The sequence below is a fragment of the Neovison vison genome, chromosome 12 (assembly GCF_020171115.1).
Source record: "Neovison vison isolate M4711 chromosome 12, ASM_NN_V1, whole genome shotgun sequence".
NCBI classification, from domain to species: Eukaryota; Metazoa; Chordata; class Mammalia; order Carnivora; family Mustelidae; genus Neogale; species Neogale vison.
The window spans coordinates 25,976,967-26,004,324 of NC_058102.1; the positions used below are offsets into that span (position 1 = coordinate 25,976,967).

The 27,358-nt window shown below is 45.6% G+C and overlaps 1 protein-coding gene across 3 annotated transcripts in view; it reads left to right on the top strand.

Annotated features, from left to right (window-relative positions):
* Positions 1–27,358, top strand: part of TMCC3 (transmembrane and coiled-coil domain family 3) — a 71,162-nt gene that overhangs the window by 6,451 nt on the left and 37,353 nt on the right. The window contains exon 1 of one of the 3 annotated variants that reach the window (XM_044229264.1): positions 16,624–17,095. The exons of 1 other annotated variant lie outside the window; for it this stretch is intronic. Coding sequence is in view for 1 of the 2 variants with exons in the window: in XM_044229263.1 (XP_044085198.1) it covers positions 26,911–26,979 (69 nt within the window). In the remaining variant the exon portion in view is untranslated. Of the gene's footprint in view, positions 1–16,623; positions 17,096–26,899; positions 26,980–27,358 lie in introns of those variants that run through there. One more of the 3 variants, XM_044229263.1, reaches the window with a different exon arrangement.

The following is a 27,358-nucleotide window of genomic DNA, read 5'->3' on the forward strand; positions in this document are numbered from 1 at the left end:
TAGAAGAGTGACATCCAGCCAGGCTGTAACCAGTGAAATGAGCTAACTAATACTGCCTGGCCAGGACTAACCATTACGCCAGCTCCTTTTGAAAAAGAGAATTCCTTAACAGAAAATAGTCTTAAAATATTTTCAGATACCAAGCTAATTGCTAAGTTATATGGAACACATATATCAGACGAGATCGGGTGCATTCAGGGTGGTATGGCCGTAGACTGGAATACATATATCAGAATTTAAGTAGAATGAGAATTTTGAAGTTATTTGCAATAGAGAATCGATGGACAGATTTTAAATTTTGTGAGTTTTCTAGGTGGGGAAAAAAACGAGTTTGAGTGATTTAGTGTTGGGCCATCATCCTTTTGAGTTTGTTGGCAGATTTTTGATGGGACTAGGTGGGAAGGGGGGGAGACATTTCCTGTATCAGACTGCTTAGCTACAGGAGCTCTGTTGCCACAAGTAAGTCTGATTTTATTGTTGGTATTTTTCCCCCCAGAATAAAGTTTTGCAAAATGAGTTCATCTTTGTCTTTACCTTCTACCGGTTGGGATAGGATATTGGGCAAACTATGTGCCAGATACAGAAGTCATGGAGTGCATTACACACACACACACGAACTTAGAATTCAAACCTGGTGTTTGTTGCCTCCGAATCTTTCCATTCCTGTGAGACTCTCATTGAGGGCATCTTCCAGCACCAAGTGTTTTCTGCATATGTAATTTTCAAGCAACACACCAGAAACATCATCTAGTTCTTAGCCATGCAAACAATCGTCTGCCCCAAGGGTAGTGGGAGGACGGGGATAGGGTCCACTGGCATGTTCAGTGCCAGTCCCCAGTAAAGGGTCTCCCTGGGGGAAACTGAATTCTGCCTTCCATGGCCCGGGAGTCAGGTGGCTTTAGCACATAATAAAGGGTATCTCAAAGTCCATATTCTGGACTTTGTTCATTCTCTCAGATTCCCTCCCACCCCCAGCTTGGAGCCTGGAATACTTGCCCTGTCCAACATGTTCCCAAACCAGGTGCCTGGGAAGCCCTCAGGGCCCCCTTCCTTGGCTTACCCACCACATCCCCTGGCTTCCCTTCTCAACCACCGTTGCCTCTCTATCCCCCGCATCACTTTCTCAGTTTTCTTCTGGATTTGAAGACGATGAAGGGTTAAGAGTGTGGACTCTGGAGTCAGACTTGATCGTCCACTTCTCCACCGACCTGCCCTGTGAACAGGTGTGAGAAGTGGTGTGAGGAAACCCATTGTTCTGATGTTGAGTCACTCGTGCGCCCCAGAGTTCCCCAAACTCCAGTCATTCCCACACCTACGCACAGCTTCCTCGCACCTGTACAACGATCTACTTAATATTTCCAAAGCCATTCACTCCTTCAAACTTAAATTTATTTTTAAAGTACTGATGTTCCTCTTGTAGTTAATATTGGCTGAGCCCCTGAGGGCTTACAGTACGAGATGGCGAAGAGGAGCCCTTGCTAGAAATCAGTAGAGCTGTTAGCTCCGAATAGAGACTTTCCCGAGAGTCACCTGGATGGCCTCGCGGGTGGTTTTCAAGGGACTCGTTGGCTGGCGGTGATTCTGTGTTACTGCTTTCGCTGTATGTCACCAAAAATAATCCAGAATCGTTTTGGAAAACACTGGGTGTTTGTATTGTATCATCTCTCATCTTTTTAGAAATACTTCTTTTAGACCCACGACTTAGAAGATGCTTGGAAATATTTTTCTTCATGGATTATGAAAATTTGAGTGTGTGGAGATGAACAGAAGCCCACTCTGGTGATTTGAAGGCAGCCTTGTCCGGGTGGGACTACTTGGAAGAAGTTGGGAAAAGGGGGAATTGTATGTGTTCCGAGCCAGATCTCCTGTCTTCTGATGACCTGAGAGAAACCGAGGCCGTGGAAAGCCTTGGGCTAAAGTGCAACTCCAGAAAGTAAGGACTCCGGGAATTTCAGGCAGAGACAGAAGGTGGGTGGAAAAGAAATTTCAGCTCTGTGTTCTGAAGTAAACTTGAATTTAATTAAGATGTGTATGTAGGCTTGTTGTAAGGAAATTAAATGGTAACTTGAGCTGCAGCCTTCCACAGAAACTTGAGATTGGTGCTTGTCCAAAAATAAAGTATGCCCTCGGTGAAAGCTACGCTTTAGCACCTCAACACGTTTACTCCAGTATGTGCAACCATGCGTTGGGGCCAATGGTCCCTTTTTACCATCTTTGTGAAGAGACTGTGATAATCCAGAAGGCGTGGAACTCGGTTTCAGACAGTCAGTGGTGTACTATTTTAATCTCACTAATTGGAGCAGGTGGCCTCTATTTGAGACTGAATCTCTCGTTGGCATAGATTCTAATTTATCTGAAAATCCGAGGCCCATTCAGCAAGAGCTGTTAGGGCTGTGTATTGGCATCAGGCGAAGTGCTTGAAAGCTTCAACCATTAAAAGCACAGAAGGCTGAGAGGAAGATCGAAGAAATGGAGCTTAATGGTTTGCTGCTTTGATTCAACTCTTCACTGTTGGGTGTAGAGCTCGTCGGGAACATGGCGGAGTGAAGCCTGTCCAAGTGCTTGAGAAGGCTCCTTACAAGTATTTCTCCAGCTGAAGACAGCATCTGCAGTATCTCCTTTGAATCCATCCCACAAGATGGCAGGGTTGAGGAGGACTTCACGCAGACCTCGTGTTTTTATGGGCATTAGCACGTCTTCAGGCATGAGCTGAAAGGGTGTGTCAAAGTGACTCAGCTTACCACAGGCACTCAGCTTGAGATACTTCGAGACACCTCTAAGGAAGTTGGAGACGGTCTCCAGATCGTGAACTTCTTTAACTGGACCACTCCTTCTCTTCTCTTCTCTCTCAACAGTAACTGTGTGCTTCGCAAGATGTCTTATGAATATCGTGCTTTAAATCCTTCATCCTTCCAGAAGACAGGATCCCAATTTCTCCCTCTGACACCCAGGGTTTCTCATCTGACCTTTGTCTCCCACCCACCCTCAGCCTTCGAACTCTGGCTTCCTTAGTAGATCCCCGGCTCCTCTCTGTGCCTGTGGGCACCTGCTCCCTCCTTTGACATGGGGGGTTGGGGGGGGGATGGCTGTCTTTGTTCATCTACACGTGGATCCTGGTACATGGTTGGGGCTTTGTGAAAACCATCAGAATGAGTGAATGTGGGTACGTTGTAAAATTGTACCATCTTGAGAAGCTGGAAAAACCTATTCCATGCTTGAGTCCTACCAATGCAGATTAATCTAGTTTATTTTAAAATTGCTGTCCAGGATTCCAGTTTATGGGTATTCCACCATGTAATTATTATGAAAGGACACATTATTGCTTCTAGGGTTTGGTTTTACGGGCACTTCAACGACTGTCCTTGGACAGGCTTCTTTTTGCACGTGGGAAGAATATGTTAGTGGGCTAAATCCTTAAAAGTGCAATCGCTCTGCAAAGAGTGTATTTCAAGTTACAATGTGGCCAATGTAAATTATACCTACTCTGTCCAACCCTGGGAGGTAGGGACGCAGCAGTGAATATATATAAACCAAGTGCGTGTTTATAACTATCCATGTGTGAACAGGCCTCGACTCGTGTCTTTCTGACACTATCACAAAACTTTTTGATCCTTGCCAATCTGATAAGTGAAAACTGGTAGCTCATTTTAATAAATACTTATGATACAAATGAGGTTAATCATATTTTAAAGCCTTTGTTTTGAAATAATCAAAGTCTTTGTTTTGAAATAATCTCAGACCCCCAAGAAGTTACAAAACATAGTTTGGAGATGTCTGTGTATCCCTCCCCCGGATTCTCCCAGTGGTTACATCTTATGTAACAAAAGTGCAAAAGGTTGATCCTCATGTTCACAAAACATGTGCGTTGTGACTGTTAATATATTCTGGCCATTTATCTAGTGGGTTATTAATCTTTTAAGTTGTTTTGTAGAAGTTTTGTGCTGATTGAATAAGTTGTTTTGCATGTACATTTTCTCCAGTTCCTCATTCCCGACTGTATTTTCTACTGTCATGTGGGAAATTGCCATAGGTTAGCACCAAAACACCCCTGTTTCTCATCTCATGGTTTCCATGGGCTAGGGATCCCAGTGTAGGTTACTTGCTGCATTCTTCATGGTGGAGTCTGGTTCACTGTTGACTGTGTGCAAACAGTCCTCCACTCAGAATTTCATTAGCCTAAGTAAAAGCAAGGTGTCAGCTAGGACTGCAGTCTAGTCTGAGACTTGGAATCCCTTTCTGAAGTCACTGGTTGTTTATTATGATCCTTGCAGCTCTAAGGCTGAGCCCCTCAGCCCCAGAAGCTGCCCACTATTCCTTGCTGCTTGGCTCTCTCATAATGTAGTTTGAGAGAGCCCCAACTCTTGCATTTTGTCTCTTCCTCGAGATCCTCTCATAAAGGGTTTACCTGATCGGGCTTGGCACGCCCAGATCAGCCCAAGTCAACTGATTAGGAACCTTAATTATATCTGCAAAATATTTTCATCTTTGCTATATAACATAACCTAATCACGGGCGTGAAACCCTGTCGCGTTCAGAAGTCTTGCTCACGCACAAGGGGAGGCTATCATACAGGGTATATACACCAGCGGGTAGGAAACTTGGGAACCATCTTAGCAGTCTGCCTGCTACATGCTTTAATGATTAGCTGGGTGTGCTGAGTATGGAGCCTAGTGTGTGGCAAACACTGAATAAATAGTAACCAGACCTTGCCATGAAGAAATTTAAAAATTTTAGGGCTTATAGGATTTGTGTCATTCTTATAGTGAATTTTTTTTTTTAAAGATTTTATTTATTTATTTGACAGAGAGAGATCACAAGTAGGCAGAGAGGCAGGCAGAGAGAGAGGAGGAAGCAGGCTCCCTGCTGAGCAGAGAGCCCGATGCGGGACTCGATCCCAGGAACTTGAGATCATGACCTGAGCTGAAGGCAGCAGCTTAACCCACTGAGCCACCCAGGCGCCCCTCTTTATAATGAATCTTTGAGATTCTTTTAAACACCCAAACAGCATGTTCTTCTAATACATTTTATGATTTAATAAATTTTATCTTTGGCCCATTTTTATATAATTTAAGTAAACCCTACCACCAGCATGGGGCTTGAACTCATGACCCTAAGATCAAGAGTCTCATGCTATACTGACTGAACTACCCACGTGCCCCAATCTTTGGCCTGTTTAGAATTTGGTTCCCCTTTAGATGTCTACACAAGAATGACAGTTATACCTGTACCAATTTTCGCATTGCCAGCTGCCTCTAAAAATATACTGCTGTCTACATCTGTAGTTTTATAAATTTCTAATTTTTGTCTGGGTTTAAAAAAAATTTTTTTTTTAACTATTGAATCAGAGGTTATGTTTTTGGTACATTTTTTTCTGGATTGATACCCACCTCGCCCCTCAAACCGGGATTTGAAGTGAACATTTTGAGAACTCTAGCTCATGCGTTTATAAACTTTCAAGTAGGCATGATTCCAGTGTCCCTTACAGTAAAAAAAGGCTAAAAGGTAGAGGGGAAGAGAGGGTGAAGTTCATTGTTTTTTTAAAAAAATGTGCTTTCAGTTCTCTCTTTTGAATAGATGTTGCCTTTCAACAAGTTCTATTTAACATAGAATCCTGACCTTCCACATGTTTGCGGAAGGACGGAAGAATGTGTACTGTTGCTTCCTACTCGGGCTTTGCTGTCTTGATCACCTGTTGTCCACCGTCCCAGCTAGGGAGGTGGAAGAGAAGGGACTCACCTGTCTGTGCTCTGCTGGGCAGAGCCCTCTTTCAAGCTTGCCCTCCTCTCGCTTAGGAAACATGTTTAGTGCCCTGTGCTGTCCTCCTACTAGGACACTGATGTTGATTTGTCACTCACGTTAGGATAGTGAATACAACAGATTTTGTATTTGTAGGTTATAAGCTGTTTCTCTATTTGGCTTGATTATCCCTATTTGTAAGTTACCCCTGTGGCCTGCAAAGGGGGTTGTTATTAACGTGTGTTAATTACTGAGAGGCTCACCTGCCTTGTAATCTTTGCATTTGACACAGACGGAGGTTAAAACTGTTGCCTGTGTCCAGAAACTAACACTTAACATTTCGTAACCTGACCCAAGAGCATCCGAAAGGTGGAATGAATGTGCTTTTATTATGTGTGCTTTCATTTGAGAAAGGCCTCATGCTTGTAAAAACCTCCTGACTTCAGCAACTATCAAGTAGTCGTTGCTGGATGAAGGTTATGTCCTGTGCGGAGCAGTTGAAGCTGTTCGGTGAACTGGCGTGTGTTGGGTAAGCAGGCACCACAAGTAAAGCAAGAGTCGTCTTTTTTTCATTCTTGTCCTCTTACCACCAGGGAGCCACGAGGGCTCTTAACCCCCAATCGTTACGTTTCCAGCCCTCGGAAATGCTCCCCTGTTTGGGTGAGTGGGAGCGTATTAAATTCTACCATTGAGATATTTGACTGGCACTCCGGCCACTTCAGATGATCTGATGGCAAGACAGTTTTTTTACATCCTTAGGGCTCAAATTAAGCTCTTATTTATTAAAAAATTTTGTTTGTTTATTAAGTAAACTCTCCACGCAGTGGGGGGCTCGAACTCAACCACCCTCAGATGAAGAGCTGCATGCTTCCCAGACTGATCCAGACGGGTGCTCCTAATTTATTTTTAAAGCAAGACTTAGAGTTAAAATTTCAGCCTCGTTGCTGTTTGAGGGACAGTTTTGTAAACTGAGCCCACCGTTCCAACAAGCCTTGTTTAGAGCTTTTATTTCTTTGGGCAGATAGGAAATGATGCAGTTTGGTGTTTCTGTGGCTATCTTTAAATGTTCCTGCCTCCTCAGCCTGCCTTTTTGAAACAATCTGTTGCACATAGGGGGTAATTTTAATGGTAACAGATTTGCTAAATAAGAATAATGCATATACTGTTGAAAGAGACACTAAATCCATATAGGAAGATTATTTTCTGTTTTCTGATACTAGGAACATTTCTAAAATCACATTTGTGTTGTTAGTAAATGATTCTTTGCAATAACTGCTCCCAGGGCTCCTGGCTGGTGCAGTCAGTTAAAGCTTCCGACTCTTGGTTTCTGCTCAGATCTGATCTGCTCAGGTCTGATCTCATCAGGACCCTGAGAAAGAGCACTGTGTTCATGTCCAGCTCTGCGCTCAGAGGGGAGTCTGATTCTCTCTGTCCCTCTCTCTCTCTTTCTCCCTCTGAACCTCCCTCCCCCTTCAGATAAATAAATCTTCAAAAAAGAAAAAAAATTAAATAATTGCTCCTTAGTTTATCTACACAATAACCTAAAGAGAGACTGGATGTTTTTCTAGGGCCGCTAGCTTATTAAATTCTCAGTGTATTTTAATTTTCTGAAGTTTATGCTTGCTTTGGTTTAATTAAGGTTGAAGTTAATGTTCTCTGGAAGTAACTGCAGTGACATCAGATTCCGAGCTTATAAGGTAATGAAATGGTCCATCAGAAACTGCAACTTACACCATATTTAGAAAGTAAACCATATTCGCAGATGGGAGGATGTTCTGAGCATGCGGAAAATCCATATCAAATCATTAACTGCATAGTTCTAGTTAAACAGTAGACATTTATTTTTAATTACTAAATGCGTCAGACATGGAAAAAACATTTTGAAAAATATGATACCCACATACCTACGTCCTAGATTAACAGATGGCAACATTTTGCCATGTTTGCGTCAGATTTCTGCCACTTGTTTTTAAGAAATAAATGGCCCCAGATGCAGCTCTCTGGATGCCTTCTCCCTTCCTATGCCTTCAGGAGTCTCCAAAACCTAACATATTTGGGTTTCATTCCTTTCCACACTTTTATACATTGAATGAACTTATAAACAACATATCTTTTTTTTTGTATTAAATATTTATATAAATGGCATCTCTTTTGTGACTTGCTATTTTTTTTAGCATGCTGTTTTGATCTATTTAAGCTTTTAGGTGTTTGGGGTTTTTTTTTTTCCCAATTTATTTATTTTTAGAAAAACAGTATTCATTATTTTTTCACCACACCAGTGCTCCATGCAATCCGTGCCCTCTATAATACCCACCACCTGGTATCCCAACCTCCCACCCCCCCACCACTTCAACCCCCTCAGATTGTTTTTCAGAGTCCATAGTCTCTCGTGGTTCACCTCCCTATCCAATTTACCCCAACTCCCTTCTCCTCTCTAACACCCCTTGTCCTCCATGCTATTTGTTATGCTCCACAAATAAGTGAAACCATATGATAATTGGCTCTCTCTGCTTGACTTATTTCACTCAGCATAATCTCTTCCAGTCCTGTCCATGTTGCTACAAAAGTTGGGTATTCATCCTTTCTGATGGAGGCATAATACTCCATAGTGTATATGGACCACATCTTCCTTATCCATTCGTCCGTTGAAGGGCATCTTGGTTCTTTCCATAGTTTGGCGACCGTGGCCATTGCTGCTATAAACTTTGGGGTACAGATGGCCCTTCTTTTCACGACATCTGTGTCTTTGGGGTAAATACCCAGGAGTGCAATTGCAGGGTCATAGGGAAGCTCTATTTTTTAATTTCTTGAGGAATCTCCACACAGTTCTCCAAAGAGGCTGCACCAACTTGCATTCCCACCAACAGTGTAAGAGGGTTCCCCTTTCTCCACATCCTCTCCAACACATGTTGTTTCCTGTTTTGTTAATTTTGGCCATTCTAACTGGTGTAAGGTGATATCTCAATGTGGTTTTAATTTGAATCTCCCTGAGGGCTAATGATGATGAACATTTTTTCATGTGTCTGATAGCCATTTGTATGTTTTGATTGGAGAAGTGTCTGTTCATATCTTCTGCCCATTTTTTGATATGTTTTCCTGTTTCGTGTGTGTTGAGTTTGAGGAGTTCATTATAGATCCTGGATATCAACCTTTTATCTGTACTGTCATTTGCAAATATCTTCTCCCATTCCGTGGGTTGCCTCTTTGTTTTTTTGACTGTTTCCTTTGCTGTGCAGAAGCTTTTGATTTTGATGAAGTCCCAAAAGTTTATTTTCGCTTTTGTTTCCTTTGCCTTTGGAGACGTATCTTGAAAGAAGTTGCTGTGGCTGATATCGAAGAGATTACTGCCTATGCTCTCCTCCAGGATTCTGATGGATTCCTGTCTCACGTTGAGGTCTTTTATCCATTTTGAGTTTATCTTTGTGTACGGTGTAAGAGAATGGTCGAGTTTCCATTTACTATAGCGCCAAGAACCATAAGATACCTGGGAATAAACCTAACCAAAGAGGTAAAGGATCTGTACTCGAGGAACTACAGAACACTCATGAAAGAAATTGAAGAAGACACAAATAGATGGAAGACCATTCCATGCTCTTGGATCGGAAGAATAAACATTGTTAAAATGTCTATACTGCCTAGAGCAATCTATACTTTTAATGCCATTCCGATCAAAATTCCACCGGCATTCTTCAAAGAGCTGGAGCAAATAATCCTAAAATTTGTATGGAATCAGAAGAGACCCCGAATTGCTAAGGATATGTTGAAAAACAAAAATAAAGCTGGCGGCATCACGATACCTGATTTCAAGCTTTATTACAAAGCTGTGATCACCAAGACAGCATGGTACTGGCATAAAAACAGACACATAGACCAGTGGAACAGAGTAGAGAGCCCAGATATGGACCCTCAACTCTATGGTCAATTAATCTTCGACAAAACAGGAAAAAATATACAGTGGAAAAAAGACAGTCTCTTCAATAAATGGTGCTGGGAAAACTGGACAGCTATATGTAGAAGACTGAAACTCGACCATTCTCTTACACCGTACACAAAGATAAACTCAAAATGGATAAAAGACCTCAACGTGAGACAGGTGTTTGGGTCTTTTAAACTTATTTAAATTATTTTAAAACTTTTATTAATATTTATTTAGGTAATTTTTACACCCATCATGGGGCTTGAACTCACGACTCTGAGATCAAGAATTGCATGCTCTTCCAGCTGAGCCAGCCAGGTGCCCCCTAGCATGGTATTTTAAAAATTTATCATACTTCATTCCCATCTTTTTTTTTTTATTGCCGTATGTGATTTCAGTATATTGAATAAACCAGCGTGTTTGTAGCCATTCTCCTAGTGATGGACAGGTGGGCTGATTCAGAGGTCTGTATGCTCATTGGAGAGTTTCTCTGGGGAAGTTGCCAAGAAGTGACATTGCTGGGGCAGAGGAGGAAGTATCTTCACCTTTACCATCTGTTCTTAAGTAGCTTTGTCAAGTCCTTGTACTTATAAGAGTGATCTGCTAAAGCCACATTTTGATGTACGTCACAGGAAATTTTCATAATGAATGCTAGATTTTCTGTGGTGCTAAATAGTATTTCAGTTTGTGTGCATTTTAATTTTGCCTGAAAGGAAATATAAAGTTATTTTGAATTTGCTGCAGGCAGTTTTTTGCACCTTGTTAAGAATTTAGCATCTCTAATATTCAGGTCTGTAAAAGTTGGTATGTCATTATTTTACTTATTGAGATGTAACCTCTTTAAGTGTAGGGTTATATGTTGACACAGTCTTGTAACTATCATTCCAAATAAGATACAGAATATTCCCATCACCTCAGAAAATCCCCTTTTGTTCCTTTTCAGTCAATACTGTGCTGTCCCCAGCAGCCATGGGTCTGATTTCTGTTCTCATGATCTTGTCTTTTCCAGAAGGCACTATGAATGGAATCAGATGGTGTGAATGTAGCCTTTTCGAGTGTGGCTTCTTTCACTTAGCGTAATGCTTTTAAGATTCCTCAGTGTTGCCTGTGTTATGCTTTATTCCTTTTCAGTGATAAGTAGTATCAGGATGTTTTTAGGAGTACTGAAGTATGTGAGTGTGAGCAGTGATGAAAAATGACTTCAATCCCATGCGGCTTGTGTGACTGAATTTATCTGTTTTTCTCATGTCACTCAGCATTAGGAGAAGTTTAGAGCATCAACTTCCAGTTAGAAAGTACATTAATTTGTAATCCCGTTACTTGAATGTTCTGTTACCTCACAATATTAAAAAAACATGCATGAAATTAGGGCCAATGTTCTGTGTCTTAACCTGGGACCTGTGGTTTTGTACATTTGTACTTTCTTTTTTTTTTTTTTTTTTAAAGATTTTATTTATTTATTTGACAGAGAGAGATCACAAACAGGCAGAGAGGCAGGCAGAGAGAGAGAGAAGGAAGCAGGCTCCCCGCCGAGCAGAGAGCCTGATGCGGGACTCGATCCCAGGACCCTGAGATCATGACCTGAGCCGAAGGCAGCGGCTTAACCCACTGAGCCACCCAGGCACCCCTACATTTGTACTTTCCTTGGCAGGGTTCTCGGTGGTGGTAGATGACCTTTAAAAGAGATGAAAAACCACCAGTCTAATGTAAGCTCTTGTTTCTGAATTAAAAACATCAATTTATAGAAGTGTATTTATTGACATGTCATTGAGTCATGCTTTTATATTAATTGGAAACGTTTACCACATACTGGCACAGAGAACTCTTTTTTGTTTTATCAAGTGGCACGAACAGAGAGAATATTGGTAGAGCGAGCCTAAGTCCGCAGTTCTGCCTGCTCTGTGACGAAGGCTTTCGAAGGCTTTCCAGAGGTTTCTGCAGCCTTACTGCAGTGCCTGAAATGAGGTGCAGCCCTCTTTGGCTTACCCACAGAGAATGGAGCCTTGGGCAGTAATGGACTTGTGCAGGGTCATACCACAAAGACGGGACAAGTGTAGGACCTGAACCCAGCTTGTTCTGCATTCCAGAGCCTTTGTCCCTAACCCCTAGGCAAACTGCTTCCACACCTGAAGGGGCAGTGACCTAGACCCCCAAGTGTAGACACTTGTCAGGTGCATTATTTTCCTTCCTCTGGCTTTTCAGAATTTTCATGGCTTTTCTTAAACAAACATGTCTGCAAGAAATGTAGCTACCTGATGAGATTTTTTAAAGATCTTTGTCCTGAGAAGATAAATCACATCAGTGCTCTTTCTGATTTAGTCTTTGTTTTGTCCTGGATCTGGGGAAGGCTCCTGAGCACCGCGATGGAAACCAGGAGCAGGGCTCGCTGTAGATACCCGAAGTGACACAGCCTAGAGCGTGGATCTGGAATTCTCCCCTGGCTAGTTTCTCAGACAGGGCCTATTTGAAGCGGGCTCTGCTCAAACTCAGTACAGAGTATAAAGAGCAGCTGGCTGGCTGCCTTATCCCAGAGCCCCCATCGCCGTCCCCACTGCTTCCCTGGGTGCCCAGCGCTACTCCAGGCCCTGAGATCAGTCAGACACAGGCACTGCTCTTGAGCAGCTCGGGCTGGGGATGGCAGTGCTGCAGGGAGCCCTGGCCTCACCGGGACCCTTCCGGGAGGAACCAATCCAGAGCCCACTCCAAGAAGTCTCTAGACCAGAAGGGGTAGGTGACCAGTTCGGCTTTTCCGGCCCAGACTCGCTTCTCACACCCTGCCGCAGGGCTGCTCCTGGTAGTTGTTTACAGGACCCCGCTGGCAGAGGAGGACAGATGGTACCAGTTTTGAAGGTTGCCGTTCACCTCCCATGAGCCCTTTGGTATGTATTTTGTGTGTGTGTCTAATACGCTGTCCTCGTGCAGAGGAAGCACTAAATCCTGGGCAGGACGGGGAGCTTCGATTTGACTCAGATGGAAGAGGGATGCTGCAGGAAAGGGAGGAACGGCGATGTTCATTGTCATGGCAACCAGCAGGTTTTAATCTGGAATGTTGCCTTTGTAACCTAAACCAGTCACCTTTTCTCTCGCTGAAGGAAACTGACTGATGCAAACTCAAGAAATTACAGTGCCATGGCTCAGCGGGGTTTTCTTTGCTTCTTAGAAACAGCCTTGCAAGGACTTTAGTTCCTTCATAGAATTTCAGAGCTGAAAGGCACCCTGGTGCCTTATAGAACTTTATGAAGTCAGGTGCTCCGGGATTTCCTATTATGACGCGTCACCTCATTTCCCCTTCTGCCCCGCACCTGGTCTCGCGCACATGGCCAGGATTTTCACAGGAGGCTAGAATGAGGGTGAGTTTGGAGTCTGGCAGACAGACGCTCCGTGACAGGGGCTCCCCCTCAGGGGACAGTGTTCCATTTGCCATCCTTCGGACGCTTCTGCGGCTCCTCCTGGAGATGCTGCCGCGCTCGCTTCTCCTCCGCCCATCCGTCTGGAGACTCCGCAGGCGCCGAGATGCTGAGCCCGCCTCACTCCTGCCTGTCCCCTGTAGGCGAGCTCCGAGTCTGCCCTTCGCGGTCCGAGGACTCCTGGGGCACTGAACCCCTGTGGTTTTCTTTTAGTAGCTCTGGTGAGCTACCATGGAGCCCGGTTATAACAGGCCAATGTAAGAAAATACCCCTTGTGGGGACAGGTGGAGCTCAGCCTGGGAACATAAGGAGTTTCTGGAACACCCCAGCAGAGTGTGTTATTGTTGTTGTTGTGTAGCACTTAGAAGGCAAAAAAATGTAAACTTGCCCTTTACTTCCCCTAATTTCTTTGTCTGAGGAGTCCCTGTCGCCCTGGATGACATTGACAGTGCTGGGACCACTGGTCCTAATGGGCTTCCTTGGACAGTCACGTCAAGATCGATGGTGTCTGGGTCCCCACAGCTTGTGGCACAGGAAGGGCATCACTCAAGCACCTTCTCGTGGCACTGGATTGAAGAATGAGGTCCCTTGCAAACCTCGGGTTGGCTTCTTCCCACTCCCTCTGCCCAGGTGTCTCCTGTTGCCTCCCTCCCAGCAGGTCAGGAGTGTACTATGTGGAGAGCCCATTCATAGACAGCCCAGGTATGAATCGTGCTTGTAACCGTCCTGCTCTCAGCCTAATTCAACAAATACGTAGCAAGCACCTACTCTGTGCCAGGCATCCCAGGAACTCAAGTAAAAGTCGCCCTCATCAAGCTCATATTCTGGTAAGCAAGGTAGGCGGACCAGACCAATAGGTAAAATACACAGTGTGTTAATGGTGGTTCAGTACAGTGTTTGGATGCCAGTCACTGCAAGGGGGCTGGGGAGACCTTGGGGTGGGGGGAGAAAGAAGCAGTTGTAAATAGGAAACTCAAGGAAAGCTCTTCTCAGAGATGTCACCGAGGGAGGACCTGAGGAAGTAGGCAGTACATTTGTCTGAGGGGAATTGCATTCCAGGGAGAGGGAACAGCAAGCAGACTCCCTGAGACAGGAACATGCCTGTGAGGCCCATCAAGGAGGCAGAAGCAGAGTGAGTAAGGACACAAAGTCCAAGGGGTAGTGGGAAGCCAGTTAATGTTTTCCAAGGTTGCCTGGGCTCCCGGACTAAAGGTGGGCGTGAGCTGGTGTAGAGGGACGTGTGACAGTGACTTGGGTGGGGATGCTAGCCAGGGAGGCGATGAGAAGTGGTTAGGTCTTCTGAATGCAGGCCATTGTCAAGCCCTCCTTGTGTGTGCTTAGAGCTCGGAGGGGGCAGTGCGGTACCGGCTCTCCAGAGAGGTTAGGCCTGGTTTTTAAATTCTTACACACTGCGCCAGCTCCTCTTAGACCATTTCCTCAACCCATTCGAGCCAGTGTCCTCAAGTGAAAAATAAGTATGATTCTTTCCTTAGAAGGGTGTGGAAGGCTTCTAAGACAAAGGACTGAAAGGGTCTTCCCTGACTCCCGTTCTCCTCTCCCACCTGACGTGGGTGCTCCGCCACCCGACCTGTGCCCAAGTCTGTTGGGAGCCTTCATATTCTTGTCACTTGTAGTTCGCTTGTCCCTCTCCCCTCCAGAAAGCGGGCAGGAACTGTATCTCCTGAGCTTGGCACAGAATGCACAGTAAATGTTGGGATGGATAGAGAGGGAAGGAAGTGAGGAAGAAAAGAATGAATTAAGAATTTCATGCATCAGTACTACTGTATTATTTGAGTTTATACGCTTCCAACAGATAAGAGGACTGTCTTTTCTGAGTTCATTGTTTACAGACATCACATGAGGAGTTTAAGGCACTGGCTACATTTGTTATTTAAATAAGTCTAATTAGGAAGAGGTGTACACTTGTTTTCATATTTTAAAATTTATCTTTTCCTTGCTCTTGGCTTATAGAGTAGTGTTTGTTCAGAGATACTAATTGGTGTTTTTACTTAGGTGCTCTTTAAGAATGAAGATTTCATTAGCAGATTTCCTCAACAGTCTAAGGAAATTTTCCCTGAACATTTTATTATGAAAACTTTGAAATGAATAAAAAATACAAAGTTAGTAACAATCTACGTTAACACTCTCTCAATATACAGATAATCTAAATCCCTACAGGCAGGTTTTCTTTTGCATTTGGAATGCTTCTCTTACCTGTTATGATGTGGAAAGGCTCAGTCCATTAACTCTCCTGTTAGAAAAATTCTGTATGACCCCATGACCCTTCTCTCACTGTGAGACCCTTTGACCTTCATCTGGAAATACTGCATCATTTACATTTAAAGTTAGGGTTATGGGTTGGATTGTGTCCCCTCAAAAAGATATGTTGAAGTCTTTGATATTGTGATTTACAATAAGAAATACAGTAGACCCTTGAACAGTGCAGGGTTGGGGAACTGACACCCCCCTTACCACAGTGGAAAATCCACTGTGTAACTTTGGTCCTCCCCACCCCCACAATAACTCCAGGTACCCTACTGTTCACAGGAAGCCTTACTGATAACCTAAACAGTCGATTCACATATTTTTTTAGGTTATATGCATCACATATTGTATTCTTCCAATAAAGCAAGTTGGGGAAAAGAAAATGCTGCTAAGAAAACCATGAGGATCAAGCAGAGAGAGAGTCAATTATCATATGGTTTCACTTATTTGTGGAGCATAACAAATAGCATGGAGGACAAGGGGCGTTAGAGAGGAGAAGGGAATTTGGGTAAATTGGAAGGGGAGGTGAACCATGAGAGACTATGGACTCTGAAAAACAATCTGAGGGGTTTGAAGTGGCGGGGGGGTGGGAGGTTGGGGTACCAGGTGGTGGGTATTATAGAGGGCACGGCTTGCATGGAGCACTGGGTGTGGTGAAAAAATAATGAATAATGTTTTTCTGAAAATAAATAAATTGGAGAAAGAAAACCATGAGGAAAACACAATTACAGTACTGTACTATAAAAATCTAATCTAAATGGGGTTGAGTCCTTCCAACTCCTGTTGTTCAAGGGTCAACTGTATATATTTGGTCTTTGTTTCCATCTCTGACACAAAGCTCCTAAAACCTTTGGAATTTCCTAAGTGATTATAATGATAAAAGTGAAATGGTGTCTTTTGTGATTTAAAGAAAGCCCCTTTCAAACGAGGTGCAGTTTGCTAATTAGGCGACTTTCGGGAAGCCCCTAAGGATGGGGCCTGTTGCCAGGGGAACCAGCCTTGTTGAGATTGAAATTTTCCTTCCCACCTTCCACCTCTGGGGAGGGGAAGAGGGGCTGGAGGTTGATGTAACCACCAGTGGTCAGTGGGTTAATCTAGCAGGGCTTCATAACGAAGCCTCCAGAAAAACCTGAGAGGCTGGGGTGCGGAGAGCTTCCGGGTTGGTGAACACTTGCAGATGCGGTTAGAGCGGCTCTGAGAGCGGGCGCGGAACCCCTGCGGCCCTTCCCTGGACCTTGCCCTGTGCTTCTCTTCCTTTTGGCTCTTCCTGAGTTCTGTCCTTTTCTAATAAACTGGTACGAGGGGAAGTGTCTTCATGAGTCTGTGAGCCTCTCTAGAAAACGGACGGAACCCGGGGAGAGGGTCAGTTTGTAGCCAGTGCGTGAGAATCGCAGGTAACAACCTGGACCGGGGACCGGTGGCTGAAGCCGGGCCCGGAGGACTCGTACTGATCCCTTCCCCTGTGTGAGCCGATGGCGTCTGCAGGCGGATAGCGTCAGAGTCGAGTCGTAGGCCGCCCACCTGGTGTTGGAGGACTGGGGGGTGACCAGCAGTGTGGTGGTACGGTGAGAGAAGACACAGGAGTGACTTTCCCTTTACCTCAAAATAGGGCCTTGCTGGGGTGGGGTCTTTACAGAAGGAACCAAGTCAAAAGGAGGTCATCCAGATGGGCTGTGACCCAGTGTGCCGGGATTTGGAGAGAGGCGTGCACAGAAGAGAGAGGATGTGACCACCCGTGGCGGAGTGCCTACAGTGTGCGGGCTGACTGAAGGTTGGTGTGATTTATCTGCGGGCGGAGGAGTGCCTGATGAGGTTTGCAGAAGCTGGGAGACGGGCCTGGAGTGGTCCCTTCTCTAGCACCTTCAGAGGGAGCCTGGCCTTGCTGACTGCTTAGTTTCAGGCTTCCAGAACCGAGACAATAAATTTCTGTTGTTTTAAGCCACCCAGTTTGTGGTGCAGTCCCAGGAAGCTGAGAGTCAGCCACTGTGCTTCCTGCTGACTAAAGAAGTTCCAGGGCGCCTGGGTGGCTCAGTGGGTTAAGCCGCTGCCTTCGGCTCAGGTCATGATCTCAGGGTCCTGGGATCGAGTCCCGCATCGGGCTCTCTGCTTGGCAGGGAGCCTGCTTCCTCCTCTCTCTCTGCCTGCCTCTCTGCCTACTTGTGATCTCTCTCTGTCAAATAAATAAATAAAATCTTTAAAAAAAAAAAAAAAAAAAAGAAGTTCCAATACCTGGGCCCAGAGTGAGTAGAAGCACAGACGGTCTTGAAATCTCAGGATAGTACTTGGTTAGCAGCTGGTTATCTCTATGCTCTCCCAATACAGTTACATTAATATTCTTTGCCATCCAAGAAAATACATCATTTAAAATTGTTCATCGCAAACCTGTAGAAGTTCCAAGAATATGCCTGTGGAGACAGTTTGAAAACCCCCGGTGCAGGAGGAAGAGAAACAGCCCAGACTTTGGTTCTGAGTTCAAATTGTCTCTCTGCCTCGTGGCCACCCACATAGTCTTTGAGTCTTCCACACCCACAGAATGAGAACTGCCTACCTCCCCTGTGGACTGTGGGCTTGAGAACTAGAGGGCATGAACATGGTCTAGCATCAAGACTTACTTATATAGCAGGAGCTCAGTAATCGGTTGAGGAATGGAAACACAGGGGTGAAGGGGAGAGTCAGACAAGGAATGCTTGGGAAGATTCCGCTAGAGTAGGTGGTCTGACCCCCCCCCCCTAGTTTGAACACGGAGAGGTGTTTGTGCAAATGGTTTTTCCACCTTGAAGGGGCTAGGAGAGGACTCCCGGTTCAGGCATGAGTCTTGTTTCCTAAACGAGGCACAGAGACCCCCCAGAGACAAGTGACTTGTCTGAGGTCAGGCAGTCTCGTGGCTTGGGCTGTTTTCTTATTTCATAAGGCAACCAAAAACAAAACAAAAAACTGCTTGTGTTGGTTCCCCCCCCCTTTTTTTTCTTTTAAATAACAGCTTTACTGAGATAAAATGCACAAGTCGCTCATTTAAAAGTGTGTGACTTCTTGGGTTTTAGTATATCTGCCGAGTTTGCAGTCACCGCAGTCCCATTTCAGAACATTCTGGTCACCCCCAAAACAAACTCCAGACCCATTTAGCCATCACTCTCCATTTCCTCCCTCCAAACCCCCAGGCCACACTGGCCCCTACTTCCTGTTCCTCTGGATTTGCCTGTCCTGGACACTTTGCGTAAATGGAATCAGATGTATGTGGTCTTTTGTGCCTGGCTTCTTTCAGTCAGCTGGAGGTTTCCAAGATTTGTCTGTGTTGTAGCCTGTCAGCACTTCAGCCCCTTTTATTGCCCGAGAACCTTCCACAGCACTGCCCTCCGGCATTTTGTCCTTTTCAGCATCTGACGCCCATTTGGGATGGTTGTTGCTGGTTTGGGGCTCTTAGGGTCACTCTGTTTCCCTCAACATCCGCATACAAGTGTCTGGGGGGTTTACGCTTTCTTTTGTCTTGGGTCCAAGCCAAGGAGTAGAATTGCTGGCTCTCCTGGGAGCTCTTGTGCTCCACTTTTGGGAGTCTGCCCAGGGGGTGTCTCCCAGGGGGTACACAGGTCTGTGTTCCCACAGGGCTCGCCCTGCGCTCCCTTCCCCCCCCCCCCCCCCCCCGCCTTGCACTTCCCCTCCCCCCCACTCTGCGCTCCCCCACTCCCACTCCAGTGGTGCCCCCACTGGCAGTGGGCGAGCATCGAGTTTCTCTGCCTCTTGACTGGCGCTTACTACCGTCTTCTGACTATGGCCCTCCTCTTTGTGGTCTTGGTTTTGAAATTTCTTTTAATGGAAGTAGTTGTATTTATTATATGATGAAGTAAGTGGACTATCTCTAGCCGAAAAAGGTGCTGTGATTAATAATATAGCTTCTGAATTCATTTCCATGCTTTTATAGATCCCTTCTTTAAGTCTCTCTTTCTCACTCTTCTTTTTTTTTTAAGTAAGCTCTCCACCCAGCGTGGTGCTTGAACTCATGGCCCTGAGGTCAAGAATCCTGTGCTCTTCCCAACCAGGCCAGCCAGCACCCCCCACCCCCCATATTCCTTCTTACTAGTCATTTTCGGAAGCCAGTTCTCCCAGACCCGTGTTGGGTAGAATAACTTCTGAGTTTGCATGCGGTGGCTTTTACTTCAACACTGAAATTGCACAAGACAAGGCACCTGGAGCTTCTGAGCTCCCCCCACCCCCGCAGAGTCCACGGCTGGAAGGCCTCGTCCGCAGCTAGTCTCCTGAGGGCTGGTGGTAGTGTCTGCCCCTTGTCATCTCATCTAGGAGGCCAGGGCGTTTACTCTGGATTCTCCCAAGGGCTGGCTGCTGCCGGGCAGATACGGTGCTCATTCCAAATGGGTACGGCCCGAACCGGCCCCGCGGGCTGTGCACGTCGACTCCAGGCCCTCTTCACAGACAGGCTTTACAGGCTGCACGTTCTGTCTTCAAGAACAAGAAGCTGAACAGAACGCACAGCACCTGTGAGGCCAGACACACATGTTGGTCAAACGAATGAATAGCGTTGGCTTTGGAAGGCAGACCGCGTTCTAGCACAGCAGCTTGAGCAAGCTCGTAAGCTCAGAGAGCCTTGGTACCTTATCTCTAGGAGAGAGACGCAGAAGTGCCTCTGTTGCCCGGGTCCCGCAATGACAGGGAAGTGCCCAGCCCGTGGTCGGCATTCCGCACAGGTTCATTCTCTCTGCTTCAGTCCCTCTGCTAGGCTCTCCAGGTTTAGTCCAGTTCCAGACAGGACAGAACACAGAGTCGGTTGTACCATTTGGCTTATCTTTTCTTTACAGAGAGATAGTGAGCTTTTTGGCAAAAATTAAGTATTGATGGAAATGAATATTGCAGTTTGGTAGCTGCTGATTGACATATGTTTGCTAAACGACTACTCAAATCTAAGGAAGCTTGCCTTGAGTTAAACAAAAAGAAAGAAGAAGAAGAAGAAATCCCAAGAACAGCTTTACCCTCTTTGCTAGGTACTTATTTATAAAATTGTCTTCTGTGGAATGTCCTAGCTGAAAATTTTTTATAAAACACTAGCTTGCTCTGTCTCCAGAGTTCAAGTTAGCCTGCATGAAAGCTTAAACTTCAATGGATGTAAAAGGGTTAGGTCCTTTTTTGGAGCCTCTTTGCCTTGGATTTTTCTTTTCTTTCTTTCTTTTTTTTTTTTTTTTTTTTTTTTAAAGAAAGGGCTGTTCTTTTGGTCACTGGCTCTTTTTTTAGACTTGCAGGGAAGTCATAGTAACAGGCTCCATGTCTGATTGGGTTCCATGGCAACAAGGGTTGTGACTTTATTAGAGAAGAGTCGAGCATGCCAAGAAAGATAAAAATCGGAGTATGGAAAATGTCCGACCAGAAGAATGTGTTTTTTGGATAGTGTGCCCTGGAACAGAACAGTTTGCCAAGTTGGCACCGTTACAGTCTCCGTTACAAATTTGAATCCCACTGGGTTATCATTAGGTCATAGGGAGCAGTACTTGTTTCCAAAAGAGCTGCCTGCATCTTTGCTTTTATTATCTCATTCATTCATTCATTCACCCTTTTCTTATACGTTGGTATATTAAAAAAGAAATCAAAACAGCAACGGTAAGAACCTAAGCGGAGATGATTCTGATTTCAAAGGTAGAAAAGAAATTTAGCTCATTCTTTGTGGCACTGATTACAGCTGTAAATTGTGAGACCGCGTGGGAGGACCAATTAGAGGCAATTATAACTCGATGGAACTCCCCCTGAATTAAAACTTGCTGTGTGCATTCCAAGCTGGGGGTTTTGTCTCCCTTGCCTGTTCCTCGTTGATGCGTGTAGAGATACTGGTTCCAGGATGAGGTTGCAGTCTCTGTAGGAGACACCCTCTTCTCTCTCCCACAGCAAGGTGCAAGCTGATACTCTAACCCAAAGTGTGATAGAGTCCTTTTTGCCAAAGGTTTTAATATTTGGAGAAGAAATAAGGAGACTTTCAAATTCTCCTCGCCTGGTTATAAACGTGTAGGGCTGTCTTTACTTTTCTATCAGATATGCCTTTTTTTTTTTTTTTTTTAAGATTTTGTTTATCTATTTGACAGAGAGAGATCACAAGTAGGCAGTGAGGCAGAGAGAGTGGGGGAAGCAGGCTCCCTGATGAGCAGAAAGCCCGATGCGGGGCTCGATCCCAGGACCCTGAGATCATGACCTGAGCCGAAGGTAGAGGCTTAACCCACTGAGCCACCCACGCACCCCCATTTTTTTTTTTTTTTTAATTTCTCCTTATCCTGATACTGAAAGTGGAAAAACTCCCAGGGCCAGATAGATGTTCTGACATGCCCTGTGGGTTCAGATTTCATTAGTCACTTACCTGCAGCCTCATGGTGATGAATCAGAAACCGCGCAGGTACTCATGATAAACATTAGTAAGTTCCGTTGGTATAAGAGGAAAGAATGACCTCGCCAGGTTTTCGGTGTCCCAGCTAATCAGGTATTAAGGCTCTCGGGGAAATTATTTAACTTTTTTGGACCGTGGTTTCTTGATCTTAAAGCGAGTTTGACCTGAATTGGTGTGTCCCAAACCTCCCCATTTATAAGAGTAACCTGGGGCGCTGCTTTCACACACGAAACCTCTGTTAGAGACTTTGCTTCACTGAGTCTGGGGTAGGGGCTGGGATAGCAGGGGCCTGAGACGAGCTTACAGTGGGATGTTCACGAAATACCAGACTAGCTCAGCGGTTATGAAACTTCACTTGGGCATAAGAATGGGGCGGAGGTGGGAGGGAGAAAGGAGGCTGTTTAATGCACCTGGGCTGATTTGGACCCCGCACTGTTGTCCAGGTCAGGAATCAGGTGGTTGCCGCCATCACTTGAAAAACACTGGTCTACGTCATTTGAACTCCCTCCCAGCCCCAAAGATGGCTCTTCTGCATTACTGCCCCTGTCAGCCACAGATGAGCCAGAAGAGTTGGGTTGATGGCAGGGCCCGGAGGGTTCTGCATACACCCAGTGCTACTACAAACACCGTATCACTTTTTTTTAAAAGCTATTTGTTTGGGGCGCCTGGGTGGCTCAGTGGATTAAGCCTCTGCCTTCAGCCCTGGTCATGATCTCAGGGTCCTGGGATCGAGCCCTGTATCGGGCGCTCTGCTCGGCAAGGGAGCCTGCTTCTTTCTCTCTCTTTGCCTGCCTCTCTGCCTACTTGCGATCTCTGCCTGTCAAATAAATAAATAAAATCTTTTTTAAAAAAAAGTTATTTGTTTTAGGGGTGTCTGGGTGGCTCAGTCGGTTAAGGGTCCTACTGTTGATTTTGGCTCAGGTCATGATCTCAGGGTCGTGAGATTGAGCCCCGCATTGTGCTCTGCGGTGAGCAAGAAGCCTGGTTGAAGTTAGTTCTCTCTCTCTCTCTCTCTCTCCTTCTCTCTCTGCCCCTCGTCGCTCACACACCCAAAATAAATAAATAAATAATCAGCAGTGAACACCTCTGTTCGCAGAATTTTCTACTCTATGCTGTGTTTCCTTTGGATAAGACATGGTGTTTGCTAAGTGTAGTTACTTCCCACGTGCATGGCCCAGTACCAGCAACATGGGACTTACCTGGGGAGCTTGTGCAAAATGCAGAGATTGGACTCCCAGACCCAAAGATTCAGTAAGTCCTATAAAGGGCCTGGGCATTACTCTTCCTTTTTCTTTCTTTCTTTTCTTTTTTTTTTTTTTTTAAATTTGAGGGTATGTCTTTATTTCTTTTTAAGGTTTGAGTAAATGGGCTTCTCTCTTCCTAATCTCACTCCATTTTCCAGAATAAAACTGATTTTAAGTGTAAACACATGTTTAGCACAAGATCCATAGTTTAATCAAGCCATTTAGATTATAGAAGAGTCTATAACACATAGAGGAGGTGCTTGAGGAAAAAACAAACTCATCTTCTGAGATGAAGAGTTCTTGTGGTTGAGTGATGAAATTAGCTGTTGGAGCAAGCACATTTTATTGTGTATCTGCTCTCTTGAGTTTCTGTTTGTGCCTTGTTCTATTTCCTGTTTAACAAAGATTGAATAATACTGTTAAATGAAAAGTGTAGTAGAGCTTTAAGCCTAAATTACAAAGGTTCGCTCCCCACTCCTCCATTAACCAGCTAATTTAGAGTGCAAGTTTATAGGAAAAAATCCCATAAAGGACATAAGGTGGAAAATGTTCTAACTTATAATCTTTATACCCAGAGATAAGAACCATTGTTTCTTACATATCCTTTACAGAAATGTTTTCTGCACAAAATGTATCCTTTATTTATTTAACCAATCTCCTATTGATACACAATTTAAGTTCTCTCTAGGATGATTTTTCTTCCCCGTGTTTATTTGCTTTGTTATACTCTACTGAATATTTTTGTACATCTTTTTTCCTGTAACCATATGTGGTTAAATTTCTAAAAGCGGTCTTATTGGGTCAAGGGGTATGCGTCTTTTTAAATACAGAAAGATGGGAACAGAATGTCTTGCCAAAGTTTTACCAATTTAACTGGTGAAATCTTCTATTTTCTAAAGACTTTCCTGGCCCAGTTTGTTCTGCTGCTGCAGGTGAGCAGCTGACTATCCTCATCTACTTAGCGTGAGACCTGAGACTTACCTCAGGGCTGCTGGTCGGAGGAATTAATAAAGATATTTCATAAAAAAGAATTTCAAAGGTATCTAAGGAAGGGAGGGAGGAAGAAGAGAATAGGGAAGGAGCTTAGTAAAGCAAGTAAGTAACCCTGAATTTGCCAGTAGAATTCTTTGGATCAGATGAAGTTACAGAACCTGAATTGGGTTCTGAAGAAAGGAAGACCGTCTTGGAGCATAAAGTGCTTGAGAGAAACTGAGGCCCTAGATTACAGTTCCCTGGGAATGAACAGCTCTCTCGGTGGATGGAGTAGGACAGTTCTGAGCGAGACAGTGCGGTGATGAGGTGCTCTTCGTTATTCGTAACCTCTTATGTCTTCATGGTCTAGTTAGGGGTGTGTGTGTGTTTCAAAGTAATGTTTAAATTGAAAGAATTACTTCTCAGACGTCTTCTGACCCACACTGCGTGCATCTTCTAGCATCCGAAAGATAACAGTACGGATCAGGAGCTATGTGCTCTGGGGATGCTGCTGTTGCCCCAGATGCCGGATACCAGCTGATCTGGCTGTCCACCTGCCTCTATTGTGCCTCCTACTGGCAGCAAGTTGGGAGAGGATCTTTCACACACACAGAAAATGAGGTGAATCTATTCAGAGTCTGGGAAGTTCAGGTCTATTCAAGAGAGCAGTAGGAGGTATCCTGGGTCTGTAGGTCAGGGAGAGTTGAAATCTTAGAGGCTGGCTAAGAGGGATGGGCAGGTATATTGTGAGTTACTTTATTTATTTATTTTTAAGAATTTATTTATTTATTTGACAGAGAGACCGCAAGAGAGAACATAAGCAGGGGGAGCGGGTGAGGGAGAAGCAGGCTTCTCACTGCGGGACTCGATCACAGGATCCTGGGATCATGACCTGAGCCGAAGGCAGATGCCTTCATGACTGAGACACGCAGGCGCCCTATATTGTAAGTTTAAGGGGAGCCATCCAGAGTCCACACAGTTTGGGAGCAGCAAGAACCTCAGATTAGATTTGGCCTGTTGAGGAGTGGGTACTTGCTCTGTCCCATCACTCAGGGACCAGAGTGCCCTCTCAAACTGGTTATGCTTGAGCCAGGCCACATGCGGTCAGGTGGAAGACAGGAATCAAATAGATTCTGAAAACGATAGCCCTGAATTGAAGCATTCCCTGTGTTTAATCAAAATTAGTAAATGAGCCAGCTACTAGAGAGCTGGGAGGTGGTTGTCACATGTCCCTGCTGAGCAGGGAGCCTGATGCAAGACTTGATCCCAGGACCCTGAGATCATGACCTGAGCCGAAGGCAGATGCTTAACCAGCGGAGCCACCGAGGCTCCGGGGCCTGATTTTTTCATGTGACTTAAGGCAATTCAAATATTTGCAAATCTGTTCATGCAAGGGAGGTCAAAAGGGATTTAAAGATAAATGACTGACAGCAGGAAAGCTTGTAATCTGTTGCAGGGTTATAACGTGAAGCAATAGATGTTCACAATATATGATCACAGAAGGGCAGGAAAAAATATGAAATATCTTGTGTCTGGTATGACAGCACGTCCTTCTTTGATTTTTCTAGGAGGAATTTCCTCAGATGAGATCAGAGTCCCAAAAAGATTAATTTATTTGCCCAAGGTCATGTAGAAATCAGATCTGCTTTACCTTTCAAGTCCCTTTATAGCCTCCTCAGTAAGTTGTCCCCAGGCACTGTCGTCATGGGCTCCGGTTTTCAGCCCCTTCCTCCCTTGGGGCTCATCTGGACACCCCAGATCCATCCCCATCTGAAGCGGAATCCTACTCTACTCCCATGTCCTACTCCTGCCTCTCCCCAGTTTTCGGTCTTGTGAATGATGTTATCGGCCACCATTAGGAATGAAAGGGACATGGGGCTTTCCTTGACTCCCTTATAATCCCCACATCCAGTTTGGGGCACATCTTTTTGACGCTGCCTCCTTAGTGTCCCTTGAGGGCACTCCTTCCTAGTACTGCCCTGTCTGGTGTCTGCAAACTCTCGCCCTAGAGTCAGTCCTTCAGCAGGCGCCAGTGTATTCTGCCGGACGGCTCCCTCACAGGGACTGGTCTAACCCCAGGATCTGGGCATCCTAATCCCGTTAGCAGCTGCTTCGCGTGGCTTGTGGGGTGAAATGCAGACCCCCTGGCACGATTGCACGGGAACCCTCCAGGTCTGATCCCCATCATCGGCCGCTCAGTTCTGCCTTCCTCACCTGGCGTTGAGTCCCCCGGGTCCTCATCTGCTGTCTGGCTGACCAGTTCAGAACTTGCTTTACCTGAAGCACCTTCTGAGTGACAAGTCTCTTCCTGCCTTGTCTCATTCTCATCCCTTCCCCCCAGCCCTCCTCCCTGCCCCTGGGGCTGGACTCCAGGCTGTCCTGTCCTCAGAGGCTGCCATTGTTTCTCTGGCTGTGCCCCCTTGCGACACCAGCACGCCTCAGCCTCGCTGTGCCTGACACTCCAAGGCACAAGGGAGTGTCTGCCTTGTGAATGAGGCCACAGAGCAAAGAGTCTCCCAACTGGTCTCACTTCTGAGCTGACGCCTTTCCCGAGGTGGTGGGACCATTTCCCACTCTCTCTGCCATCATTCATGTTGGTGTTTCCCATGCTCAGTTCACTGCTCTGCCCGGACTCTGCCTGACCAAAGTTTGTTGAGTTGAGCCCATTTCCTCATCAGCAAACCAGGAGTGCCAGACTGAGCGTCATCTGGGGTCCCCTGGCCATCCCAGAGTTGTGGGATAACAGGCCTCCCTTCCAGTCTGCCCCCCCCCCATAGAGAGCATCTCATGGCAGCACAGAGAGCCCATTGGGGCAGCGCCGGGTCCCACACGGTGTCTGATGGCCGGTCGCTGTGCTGTTCACGGTGCAGGGCGTGGAGAGTCTCGGAGGCAAACACGGGAATGCCCAGAGATATGCAGGCGGTATCTCCTGTGTCTGGGCTGAGTCACACGGTAGGTGCTGTCGAAAGACGCAGCCTGCCCGCCCTGCAGACTCAGATGCCTCTCGGGCAGGAAGGCGCGCTGGTCGCAGTCCGGGTCTGCCCTCTTGCCGGTTGTGCGGTTTTGGTAAGTCTCTTCACCCACTCTCCCCTTTCAGCCGCGTATGTAATTATGTGTTGTAGAGCTTTGTGGTCATTCAGAGTTGATGAGGTGCTTAAGAGAAATATAGATTATTTTTGTGCTTCCCCCAAATCCTCCCTCATCGCCCCATGGGTTTCTAGGTATTTAAATGGCCTAAACTCCTGAACCACCAAAGCTTGTCATGCTGGGTCCTTTAAAAATGTCCATGCCGCTTGTGGGATTTAAGAGGTGAGCAAATACTTGGGTTGGAGTGGTGCCAGCTCCTGGCTGGAAACCGAGCTGGCTCTCTGCCCGCTTCCCAGACACCGGGGAGGTAATCCCGGAGCTAAACAGGCGGAAGTGGGTCTGACCTTGTACTCTAACC